This window comes from Diorhabda carinulata, chromosome 5, assembly GCF_026250575.1.
Source record: "Diorhabda carinulata isolate Delta chromosome 5, icDioCari1.1, whole genome shotgun sequence".
Classification (NCBI taxonomy): Eukaryota; Metazoa; Arthropoda; class Insecta; order Coleoptera; family Chrysomelidae; genus Diorhabda; species Diorhabda carinulata.
Genome location: NC_079464.1, coordinates 20918847 through 20932452, shown reverse-complemented (window position 1 = coordinate 20932452; position 13606 = coordinate 20918847). Strand labels below are relative to the sequence as shown.

The 13606-nt window shown below is 32.7% G+C and overlaps 2 protein-coding genes across 19 annotated transcripts in view; one reads left to right on the top strand and one right to left on the bottom strand.

Moving 5' to 3' along the window:
* LOC130894344 (multiple C2 and transmembrane domain-containing protein) overlaps positions 1-13606 on the bottom strand; it is an 88083-nt gene that overhangs the window by 25163 nt on the left and 49314 nt on the right. For all 18 annotated transcript variants that reach the window (XM_057801107.1, XM_057801109.1, XM_057801093.1 and 15 more), the window contains 2 exons: positions 11754-11923; positions 9215-9379 (listed from right to left, as the gene is read on the bottom strand). In XM_057801107.1, coding sequence (XP_057657090.1) covers positions 9215-9379; positions 11754-11923 — 335 coding nt within the window. The remainder of the gene's footprint in view (positions 1-9214; positions 9380-11753; positions 11924-13606) is intronic.
* On the top strand, positions 957-7237 carry LOC130894347 (basal body-orientation factor 1-like). The gene is made up of 3 exons (XM_057801116.1): positions 957-1548; positions 3475-3750; positions 7155-7237. The coding sequence occupies exons 1-2, from the start codon at positions 1020-1022 to the stop codon at positions 3735-3737; spliced, it is 792 nt and encodes a 263-aa protein (XP_057657099.1). The 5' UTR covers positions 957-1019; the 3' UTR covers positions 3738-3750; positions 7155-7237.

The following is a 13606-nucleotide window of genomic DNA, read 5'->3' as shown; positions in this document are numbered from 1 at the left end:
AGTTGAGGTTTGATGGAAAGAATTGTTCTGCTTTTTTCATAAGGTAATCAGCTTGATCATGGTCGTTCACTCTTGAAGTAGCCGGTATTATAGTAAATTCCTCCAAGTGAGTGCAAAGATTTTATACATTTCGTTGTATGTTCTTATACCATATGTTTCATCATTATAATACGATGAACACTGTGAGAGAGACATGGCTTCTATGATCATATCAATGGGCATCTTACATTCTTTTAGCATGCTTGGATGCGCTTACCTCATGTTTTTTTCCTTGTATGTCTTTATTGCACAGCTTCACTTTGTATAAAGGTCTTCATAATCTAAAATTACTTTTATTGCTGCCAAGTACGGTTTTTGTTCATGGTTTTGAGGCACCATATCTCTTCGACCGTTCTGCTGCAGTTCATTTTACCAATTCGTACATTATAGAGCCTGGAGGTATTATCTTCTTGTCAGTCTCTGATCGAAGGGTCACCCCAAGATATTTAATATCTGACACAATGGCTAGTGGGTTTTGGAGTATATTTTTTTATTAGATTTACCGCATAAATCCTTTTTTTTTCAATTTAGAAAAATTCAGAGTTGATGTTTGTTAAATCTAGTTTAATCACATTATAAAACCAAAAGTTTGGACAAAAAAAATTGCGTAAAATGATTGTAGATCGATATATTTTCGATTTTCTCCAACTTTAACTTTTCGACCTACTTCAGTCTTTATTAAAATACAATATTTTGATAAAGGTCGAAGCATCAAATTTCAATCTGTTAATTTACACTGATTTTCAATGGAAAGAGATCTAAAATCAAAATCACGAAATATATATTTTCGATTAGAAACATGATATCCCGTCTTCCAAAAATTAGTTGGAGTTCTTCCAAAATGAGGTACTACGCGGCAACACGTCTACCTTCAACATGATTCTATCATCTTATGTCATTAGTTATAATCGCTTTGAAGTCTAACTATCAAAATATAAAAGTCACGAGCTTTGAAACTAGTAGTGTCAAAATTTTAGAATATGGCTCCTCAAATATCACAATTTATTTCAACGATACCGAATAAGGATGCGACAAATCATTTAGATACAATTCAGAAAAATAAATCACTGCCAGCTGACATAATGAATTTGGTAAAGTCACTTCGGGCATCTCGTGAGGAAAATAATGATTTGCAGATGAGAAACGATGAATTAAAAGAGGTAATAAGAAAACTAGAGTCCGAAAATGAAACGTTAAAACAATCTCTCGTCGCTAACCAAGAAAAATTCGATCAAGCTATTGATAAACTTGAACATCAAATCAAGTACAACAAAGAAAGTTTACTAGAAAATAATAAAGAGTGTTTAACAAGGCAAAAGAAGTCTCTGATAGAAATTTCTGAATTGAAAACAGAAAATGAGCAGCTAAAGAAAGAAATCGAAAGTAAAGAACGTAACTATAAAGAACAAATTAGAAAATTGGAAACAGAATTTGAGAAAGCTATAGAAGAAAATGTGAAAGTTGGTAATCAAAACCAGGAGGTTATCGAAAGAGCTATGAAATATAAAGGTATTATTTACATTTTAACCATTAATAAATGCGTTTATTTTATATAATTATAAAATACTTCGTTTTATGTAGTTTTATGTATCTTAAAGACCAATTTCAGACGGATCAATCTATTGAAAATGCATTTTTCTCAAAATTTTGAGTAGCTCGATCATTTCATCAGTAATATTGTTCAATTTCCATATTTTGTCTCCTCTTATTCAATCGTATGATATACTACTTTTTCCCAAAGAATGTTTGAAGCCTCTCCCCTTAACTCCGTCCATACCAGTACAATCTGGTTTAGTTCGCAATGATATGGTGAAAATGTAACCACCGTTATCAATTAAAATATCAAAATGTGATCTAAAAACAATATCGGAATAGAAATCTTTCCTGTTGGTGGATTTAACCTTCCGCCAGTTGCTTAGACTTTTGCATCACCACCAGGTGCTAGCCGTATTCTGATCGGCAGCTTTTGTTTCATTTCACTTCGTAATTCACTCTTAATGATGATTTAATTTGCTTTAAAAAAATAAACGGCTTTGCAAACACCTTCCATGGCATTCCAGCATTATTCGCATATTATTTTGAAATGTTTCCCATACACAAATTCTGAACACTCTTCACACAATTTTATAGTGCTTGATTTTCTCTCTTCATCATCTTCAACTGCTCTTTTCTGATAATGAAGGTATCAGATCTATGGGAAGGTTTTTTATATCTGATCTGGCATACAACTGTTCTTTCATTTAAATCTTGAGCCAGATTTTTGAGAAAAATATTTTTTCGATACATGTTTTGACAGTCTCGAAGTAGTCTCCAGAAGTGACTGAAGTGGTTGTAGAACTTGTAAAGAAAGTTCTAGCAGCAGATCACCAAGTGCTTTGCAAATTCAAATCCTTGTGGAGTTCTGTTAGATTGTTGTTTTGGAGTTCGCCACATTTCTTTTGTTTAATAACTCTAAATCGTAGATTTACCAACACTAAGCGTACTTGGTTTTGCATTATTGTTCTCTAAAAGACGAATAAAAGTCCGAAGACTTATATTAGCCCAGGTATATTAATGAAAATTTCAAGAAATAGATAGATTGTTCTGTAGTAATTTTAAAAATGAGACTTTATTACAATATTGCTGGTAGTTTTGGTAAAATCTTAAGAAAATGTGTATGATTTTTTTTCTCTAACACATTTCATCTTAAATACGGATGAAGTTAAGCAAATGCCAATTATTTTTCAGTGCTCTATCTTAGTTCCAGGGTACCTTTTTAAATTTTGAAATACAGATGTGTAGGTTATCTATTCTCACTTGTAGGACTGTAAAAAATTCAAAGAATTGCAGTAGAAATATTTACTAATCAATAACCTTGATAATAATTCAAATCTATCTAAAAAACATGTGCCTTCATATAAAAAAACTGGTATTCATCACGTCTAAAATGTCTTCGGTTAATTGCGAAAAATAGAATTTCAAATTCGAATTCTGTGACGGTTTTGCGCTTTTATAAGGACTCGTAATCCTCCATATACACCCGACATAACATTTGCTCCATCATAGCACTGTCCTCTACATTTAGACAAATTAATTCCATATTCTTTAATCGTATTTAAAGTTTGAGTTTTAAGTCTTTCTACACTGGAATCGGATACTGCTATAAACCCCAAAAAGGACTCACAGATTTTTAATTCTTTAGGTTCATTATCATCATTTTCTGTTATCGAGATGTATCGAAAAACTACAGAAAGTCTTGTGTTGTATCTAAAATAGTTGCCAGAAATGGAGACATTTCACTAATTTTTGTTTACACACGTAAGGGGCCTCTGTAGCCCGGGGGCCCCGTATCATTGATACGGAGGTAGCAACGCCCCTGGTCCCTCTACATTATCTATTCTGATAATATAATCTGAGAGTTGTTTCAATTTATAATTGTTATGATTTGAATTTAAGGTAAATTGAAGCACGCCCTCGCAATTATCAAGGATTTGAACACTTTGTTAATTGAACGTAGTGCGAAATCTGAATTATGCCATGCTTGTACTCAAATCGGTTACGGTGAATCTTCCATACCGAAATTATTGGAAACAAAAGAATTAAATCCACCTGAGTACAATGAATCTCGACAAGAAGAGCGTTTGTTATCTGACATATTCTTCAAGAAGACATCGTTTTGTGAAAACGAAATATTATTATTTAAAGGTAACATCAACTGAATCAAATTTGAAGGTAAGTGTAAAATCGTTTATCATTTGGAGAGCGAGTGATGATTTTTTGTGTAATTGTAATAGCTATTACTCGCGAATAGAATTCTACAATTTATCTACAACTGTCAGAACAAAAACAATGTTTATTAATTATTAATTTTTGCCAACATGATAACTACTGAAGAGCTGATTTATATGATTTTGATGAAATATTATGCGCATATACTATAAAAACTACGAAATATGTTCAACATGAGCACGAAAATTCTTATGAACATTTTGTATATTTTTTTATTTAAATGAATATAATTCATATACCGCAGATACCTACAAATAGGGAATTTCTATTTTGTTTTGACAAAACAATCTGCGTTTCAACTTTAAATAAGCTCTTTTCAACATGTACCGAGGTAACTTAAGAAATTTCAACGTTTCAATTCCCTGGGTGTATCAGGGGTGTCAAATCTCTTCTAGGTAGATTATTATTCCGTTTTCCAATTTAGCTGTATTTACTTTTTCCATCTATTCAATTCTGAGTTTTTCCGAACGCTGTGACTCCATTATGCCTTTTGTTTATTGTTTTAAATAAAAGCACCAAACGACATGGAGTACGCCACAATGTTGTAGTGGAAAAATTGATCTCACCATCAATTTCCTGGAAAAGTTTCCTTGAAAATGACATAACGATGGCACTTTTTATTCTGCATACATTCCATTAAGATTGCGGGGAGTTAGGCCTTCTTGAAAGAAATCAATGCACTTTGGTACACATATGTCTTCTCGTGTTTTTTTTAGGAGCTATCTAATTATTCAAAATTTTCCAAGCTGTACTTTCAGGGATGCTTGTTAAAGCCTCTTTCAATGAAAACTCGTGGCTCATTTTTGCCTCAATGGGCAAATATTTGCGCTGTACGGCGAACATTTTAAAAGACATTTATCCAATTCTATAATACACACTGTTCCTTAACTCGAAATGGACTGTCACAGACAAAGGCCGAACATAATCCTACCATGTTAGGGTCAGGTATAAATATAAGGGTTGAGTTTATGTTATTGCATGCTATATATTAACTAGAGGCTAGTAACTTTTTTATATCGTGAAAAATTCTATACCGTCTTCAGCATTACTACCAAATATTCAGTATAAAATATTACCACTTCTAACCTACTAGGATGGTCCGAAAAGTACCTGGTCTGACCAAGAGATGGCGGTAGTTGCTTGAAAAATCACACTGTATTAGAAAGTACACACTCTATACAGTAAATGTTTCAAGTTTGAAGATGCCACGTTGTTGAGTATTTGTTTGGAAAGAATTGGTCTTCGTTATGTGATACAATACTTTTATTTGAAATGCCTCAGCCCAACCAATATAAAAGCTGAACTAGATACTCTAGGTGAGACTGTTCCTTCGTTATTAACAATAAAATATTAGTTAGCATAGTTTGAACGAGGCTGTGGTCGACCAAATGAGGTGACGACTCCAGAAATGTTGAAAAAAGAGTGTTTCGCAATGTTTCACAAAAATAAAGCCGAGAATTTTTGCGCCGTCTCCTTACAATGGATGAAACGTAGATCCATCATTTCATATCCGAAACAAAAGAGCAATTAAAAGAATGGACTCAGATAGGAAAACAGACTCCAAATAAGGCAAAGACCGTTCCATCTGCAGGCGTCGGTTTTTTGCTATTCACGTGGGATAATTTTCGTTGACTATCTTAAGAAAGGAAAACCTATCAACGTCAAGCATTATGCGAACTTATTGCAACGTTTTTTAGTGGAGAAATCGAGGAAAAACGGCCGCATTTAGCTAAGAAAAAAGTGTTGTTTCATCAAGATAATGTACCAGCTCACACATCCGTTATTGTACTCGTAATAAACAAAATTAATGAATTAAAGTTTGAATTGCTACCCCATGCACCTTATTTGCCAGATTTAGCCCCCTCGGATTATTTGCAGTTCCCAAACTTGAAAAATGGCTCGGTAATCAATGAAGTGGGGATGTCGGCGGTTAATAGCTATTTTGAGGAGCTGGACGATACTTATTTTAAAAGGAGATTAACTTGAAAAATAAATACATATTTTTCCAAAATGTATTTTATTTGTTGGGCCAGATACTGCTAGGACAATCCTCGTAGTCAAAGCTACTTCGGTGGTAAAGTTACATTCGGCAATCTTTCCTGTAGAAATGAATCTGTGAAGACTTTCGACAAATAGTTTTCAACCACACGTTTACATCGGAAAAAAATCCTTCTTAGTCCAGTCATTTAAAGTAGTTTTCCTAGGATAATCGAGATACCCATTTATAAAGTCATTAACACTTGTTCATTTGACATTCTATAACTCACATATAATTCGATGTGAACAACAACAAAAATCGGTCAAAAGTCAAAAGTCAAAAAAATCGATTTTTGCAAATAACTCGTTTCCTATGGATTTTTCGCTATTTGTATATATTATCAATATAGTAGATGAATAAAAATTATATATATTTAGCAATAATTTATAAACTTTATAAGAGATTATTTTGATCGGGATTACAAGTTGATTTCAAACGGGATTCTAACCGCGCGCGCTCTGCCCTCTATCTCAGAAATGATTCACTGTATGAAACATAATTTAAACCAAAAGTTGTAGAGAATTTAATGTTCTACAATATTGATAATAAATACAAAAGGTGTTAAACCCATAGGAAACGAGTTATTCAAAAAATGTGCAAAAAATCGATTTTTTGACTTTTGATTCCCGATTTGCTCACATCGAATTATATGTGAATTTTGAGAGGCGTTTTAGGATGTCAAATGAACAAGTTCAAATGACTTTATAACTGGGTATCTCGATTTTCCGAAATTCTTGCTTAAATCCACCTAAAATGACTGGACTATTCTATAATCCTGTAATAAAGAGGTGTGGCAATTAAGTTCTCTGAATTCGTTTTAAGCCTGAAATCGAAATTAGGTTTGGTTCGCCTTTCGTACGTATTTTTACTAAATAAATATTTTATTTAAATCGTGAAAATTAATGATGATACAAATTACTCTCGAGGAATCGATATCGATCCCTCCACACGATACAGACTTTTTTTCGTACAGATATCTGTACAGACTATGAAGTTGGAGTAAAAAATTTTATCCAAACATTTGGATAGAATGTTTGTACAGACTTTTCATTACTTCTCGTTCGAAAATACAATTTAAATTTCTTAGCTACGATAAATACGCAAACTTGCATACACCGACATTTCTCTGTACTGTCTAGTTTCCACAGACAATATTCTATAGAAGTCTGTATAGTGTGGACCCACCATTAGAGATTTCTTATGATGCGAAATAGAATGATTTAAAGCTCATGTTTCATTAGTTACGTATTTATTGTCCTTATTATTTTAATAAAATATCTGTCTAACCATATTTTTTCTCATATTTTAGCCATCAATTGAAGACTGTCATTTGCACAAAAATATAAAATTATTGAGCGCTTAAGGTCATGTAAATAAATCATGTCAAGAAATCATATCTCGTTTTTATTACAATATTTAGTTTCAAGTTCCTGTATATTTAAAAAAAACATCACAAACTGATTATATATTCCGAATCCGAAATACTATTTCTAAAAAAAATGTATTCACAAAAACATTACAACTTTACAATGAATGAAATAACTTAATTCAACTATTGAATCGAATACATTCCCCAAAATCCTTATTTGTATTGAAATTTGTGTTGATTAAGTGTTTAAAAAATATAATCTTCCTTTGTTTATTCATTTCTTCGAATTATTTGCATCATATTATGGTGTAAGTAAAAATATTTCAGCTAATTGTGACTTGTTCATTTCTAAATAATTCAATATTAGACTTTTTTGCAATTTAGGGTGAAATGTCTAGCCAAATACCAGATGCACATCCGCCATTGTATGCTTTTTGAGTTTCGCAAGGCTAGTGACAGAACAGTTACGAGCAAAAATATTTGCGATATTTATTCATATGCATTAGAAGTTCATATCCTGTAATTTTGATTTTTATGACTCCAATCGATCAGAAAAACCAACAACGTTAGACAAAAACATTTTCAGATGAACATATGTTTTGGGCATGGGAAGGGCTTGGTACTTATTTGGGCCTGACAAGAAATTGATGTTTAACTAAAACACTCACACCCTCGGGCGCATGGTAAGTCCGTCCCGTTAGGTATTCACAGCCCGACAAAGTCTGCGGATAAATACTAGATAAGACATTTCTCCATTCCCTGCCATTCTGACAGGTCTTTATCATGTTTCACGTCGCGGTTTCGTAGTCTCTTTCCTTACACCCTAGTTGTATGAAACATTCCAGGAAGACTTTTATTCTTATTAAGGGTTAGCTCTGGTGGCTATAGACCCTTACTGTCGCTTAAGTGGGTGAGCTTACTCCGTTCTACTGAAAACATGTTCTTTGGTTATCGCCATTGAAGTTGTGTAGCCAAGAAATTCTCTAAAACCTCCTCATATTTTGATATTTGATATAATATAAGTCCTGCACTATCATAAAAAAGTAGGCGCCAATAATTCTTTGGGTCCAAATCGCTACCATTTTTGGTGCTCTCGTCAGTTCAGTTTATTTCCATGTCAATTAGGTACAAAATTACTTCTTCCTAAAATAAGACTTTGTTAAACGTCAAAAAGTAATCAATACAGGATCTGTCCTATGAGTGCCAACTGGATGATACTGGTAACTTTTCATACCAGACCGGAAGAGTGTGTAGTTGTACCAAAAGTGTTGGTTCTAGCTTCGATCTAATGTTCAATGGTCAACGTTTCAATGTCAACGTTGGAAACAAAACGGACAAATATTAGCGCTGTTTGGCGAACATTATAAAAGACAGTTCTTATCGAAATTTATAATACACACTGTTCTTTAACTCGAAATGGACAAAGGGTTGAGTTTATGTTATTGCATGCCATATATTAACTAGAGGCTAGTAACTTTTTTATATCGTGAAAAATTCTATACCGTCTTCAGCATTACTACCAAATGTTCAGTATAAAATATTACCACTTCTAACATACTAGGATGGTCCGAAAAGTACCTGGCCTGACCAAGAGATGGTGCTAGTTGTTTGAAAAATCCCACTGTCTTAGAAAGTACACACTCTATACAGAACATGTTTCAAGTTTGAATACGCCACGTTGTTTAGTAGTATATAGTAGTTTAGCCAATGTATCTCGACTTTATGAATTTTATACTTAACAGTCGATTTAAATTTCTTATCAAAAATTCTTTCACTTTTGATAAACGATGTTTAATCCACGACGTTTTGTTTACGATAGTAACTACTACAACTGTCAGAACGCGTGACCAACGCGCATTTTTATGCTTGTAGATGAAATGAAATTAGACAAGGGATAGCATTTCCCGTGCCCCTAAAATTGGATACATTGACACAGTTATCTAAATAAATATTATCAAATTTAGTTATTGTGAACGAGACTTTATTATATAATTGCTTACCTGTTCTTTATCTTCTTGAGTCTTAGGATACAAAGTGACAGATAAAAATATTTCACCTAACGAAGCATCAGGTCTAGATGGATCTTGTAACTGTAAAGATAAATCCGTTGTTCTCGATAGATCTAGATTGGAAAGATCCAACGTGGCGGAGCCCATGAAATCATCCTACAAAAAAATTTGTTGAAGAAACTTATTGGTACTATTAGAAATTTATTGCAATAATTGAAAAATGACAGATATAAAAAGTAAATGAGGTCATATATCGTATAATTTAGATACGTAAGACCACAAGTATTCGGAAATTATATGTTTTACATTTGAAGGGTATATTCAACAGCCCAAGTAGCATCAGAAGTGGTGTAACTTAGACGAAGGGGCTGTTGTTGTGAATACCACCAATTTTCTTGCTCTCCTCTCATTGATGCGAAATGTCAGAAAAATATCTCTCTTTTGGCTCGCACGACCTCATTAACCACCAAAAAGAAATAAAAACGCACTATCTTTAACCGTTCAACTTTGCCTTTATCTCCACATAGTTTACGATTCTTAATATTTTTTTCTAGAAATTTGCAAGAAGAAAATAAACCTTTTGTCATAGAAATTATTTTGAATGGCCTACTCTTTCTAGCCGCTAAAATAACTTGCTCTCATTCTTCAGGTAGATAGATGTTTTTGAAGAACCGTTTCTGTTTTTCTGATCGCATGACATGTATGAATGTCCGCTCACAAAAAATTTGTAGTCAATTTTATAAATACCATATTCAGTAGAACTAGAAACAATAAACTGACAGAAAACAGCCATCTTGATATTCCTATTTTGCTCTCAACATTGATCAGAGTACAGTATAAGATGTTTGCATTTTCAATATTTTTTAAGAAATACAATAGACAGGAAGCTATTTCTTGGAGACATCTGGATGTTATAGTTTCATCCCACAAAAACATGTACACTTCTTCATTTTTCATATTATGAAGTGGCTGGAACAGGGCTGGAAGTGTATTCATAAAATCGAAGCAAATTACACATACATCTTCATTATTTTTATAGATTTCTATATCTTTTTTTAAGCCTTCTCTTGCAGCATTTGCCTCGAGCAAATGCAAGTTTCTTTCTTGTCCGAGTCTTGTTTTTTCATCATTATAAGCCGCTTTGATTTTAATATTAAATTGTTCGTTGAATACTTTGCTAAAAATAAATTTCGATGCTGTAATTTCAACTCTTTCAGCGTAAAGAATACTAAATACTAAATACTCAAATCAAATCTGGCGATAACTATTTGCGGTTTATTGTCTTATGAATGGAGTAATATCACTGTCAACCTATCCTTCCAAATTACAGAGTTGCTCCTGTGCAAAAATGGCTTAACCAGGTTAGGTCGGTTTTGCGTTTTTGTCACAAGATGTTGCTGCTATGGAAAAAGATATTTAGAGGCGCCCTCTTTTAGTTACATGTGAAACTGAGATTAAGTCAATTTCGCATCGAAATATTGACACTACTGAATTAGTTTATGTACTGAACTTAAATATTGGGAAATTGTTGGTTAGGCCACTTTTTCTATATACTAATATAGATATAAAAGTATCGAAAATGTCTGACTTCAAAGTAACGAGACTGGAACATCAAGGCATAGATCGAACGAGAAAAAGACAACGTGCAAAGTTGTTACACTGAGTGGCCATAACTGCACTCCCATCGTCAGTTACAGAATGAGTTCCTAACCGTGATTGAAAAGTGGTAGCCAATCTAAAAGTGTTAGCTACATGGCTATTCGTGCTAACCACATAACAACCACTAGTGGCGATACTGTGTGTATTTCCATTTCCCAATGGCTACATCCATGTGATTTCCATGTTCAATGTGATTTGGGCACGCTATGGAGGTTAAAGCTATAGAATGATCTTCAAAAATATTTTTGATACATCTAAAACTGTTTACAAAATGATTACATGCCACTGATTCATGCGTATGATCAAAAATTAGAGTTCATTGTTGTTTTAATGTGAAACATGATGCATAATTTCTGTAGTTTCATATAGGACGATTCATTCGTCAAATTTTCTTAAATAATTAAAAGAAACTAATCAATAGCTTTAAAAAAACGAGTCGATGAATCATTCGACCATTGACCCAATTTCTTCTTCACTTTTTGTTCCATATGAAGCAGTTGGAGTTGAGAGCTATCCAGTTCTAACTAAAAAGTTGCATGTTGAACTTGAACCATACTTTCTCATTAAAATAAATTTAGAGCATCCTTATATTCTGTGCCTCTGGATAGATAAAGCGTTTCTTGTAAAAGATAGAGAAATTCGATTCACATATTCATTTTTTAGATTCCTACAACGCCTGGTTCAAGACTCTCTACAGGATCGCGCTTTTTGTATACAACAAAAAGTTATTGAGAAAAGTTGTTTATACTTTTTTTTATATCTATTTCACCGAAATTGGAATCGAGAATTTTTTATCTCTTACAACAATCGTCATCTTGACAAACTACATGATTTTTATATAAAAGACAATATGTTGAAGAAATTAACTTACTTGAATACCCCAATCATAATCGAATACCTTGATACCAATAGGTACAAAAGGATCTTCAATAGGCACTGTGAAACTTTCATCCCAAACAGGATTCAAATCTCGATAGATAGTCCTCGATTTATAGACTAACCTTCCTCCACATTTGAACTTTACATATGGATCGCTTAATCCTGCAAAAAATAGTTTATTATAATGAGAATTTGATACCTTCGAGCCCTATTTTTAGTGATTTCTAAGAAAGAATTTTGTAAATTTTAATTTTCTTTTAAAGTAGACTTCGATGTCTTTTGATTGGAAAATGACCAGTAAAGATTGCTCAGTACCTGGGTCCACCTAATGTTAAGGGATATGCAGGACATTGCTTCAGACGCTCGTCAGCGTTTCTCCTGGCAGCCTTAGAAGCGGACATTTTGAAAATAAAGCAACACGGAGGATGGAAATCCAATAGTGTAGCCGAAGTTCATTGGAAAATAAGAGAAGAATTTCAGAAAACATTCTGGGCCAAGCCCTTAGCGTACATGTAGATATCAGGTCAAGAGAGTATTCATCCAGAAAATGGACTTACTTTAATTAACTGTGACTTTAGTAATGTTGTTTTCAATGTTTATAAATCTTAAAATATTATTGAATTAAAATAATGAGTTAATTGACAGTTTAAATAATGAAATGATTGTCATTTTTCACAGTAATAAATAAATATTTCTTTGAAACATAAAAAGTTACGTAAATTTTTTACCTACTAACTACTTTTCATAACTAATATATGAAGGTTATGAAAAATATGACGTTTCCTAATATCAAGAAGTGACTTAAAGTGTCACATTTGATAGCAGAGTAAGAAAAAATGTTTTTCATAATATAATTATATTCACGTTTTTTTTATTCATTTGCATCCATAAAGAAAGTAATTTCTGAATCGGTCAAGAAGCGTGTAAAAAAGTACCGTAATTTTTTTAAGTTTATGGACAAAATTTTGTATGAAACTCGTGAGTAAAGTAACTTTTTTCCACTGGTAGGAATTGCCGTCAAACCGTCCTACTCGTTTGTTGCATAAATAACTATTTCATCACCACAAATTGAATCTATTAAAGTTAATAATAGGAAAAAACAGATTAAAGTTTTTAAGGTTGTATGTTTGATTTACACGCTTAGTTAGTTAACATTATTTTTAAGTTTCATTTCACATTTCACCATAATATTGTAACACCAACAATTATGACCCCGTGGAGAGTGAAAAGGGCAATCAAAGTTTCTTCTCAGTTCTCATATACGAATTATCAAGTTCTCTGGTTATTGACTAGTACTCAAGTATGGCTCATCTTCTAACAGGACACAAATATCTGAAGATTTCGTTTCAGTTAATGCAGTTTCTCTGCGTCCTGATTTGGATAAATATTTTACTGAATCAGTTTCGCTCAACTTTTTCACTTTTTTACTGACAGTAGATCTTGTTATGGGATTTCGGTTAGGGTATAAATTATTAAAGATATTACACGTTTCTTGTTGACTTCGGCAGAGATAACGCAAATGTAGCCATAACTCCGAAATTATGGCATTTAGATATAGGGAACATTAAATGAAAAATAATAAGAATTTCGAAAAACTAAAAATATGCAGGGTGATCCATTTGAAATAACAAAGTTCATTATTTTTCCATAAAAAGGAAAGATCTGACAACAATGTAAATATCATCATAATACCGGTCGTATCACAAGACTCTTATACACAAAAATTGATAAAAATCGTACAAGCTGTTTCCGAGATAATTGAGGCGTTCCATATATAAAACTCACTCTGTATATTTGAATTTGATTGTTCGTATCTAACTTTGATTGTATGTGATAAATATTTAA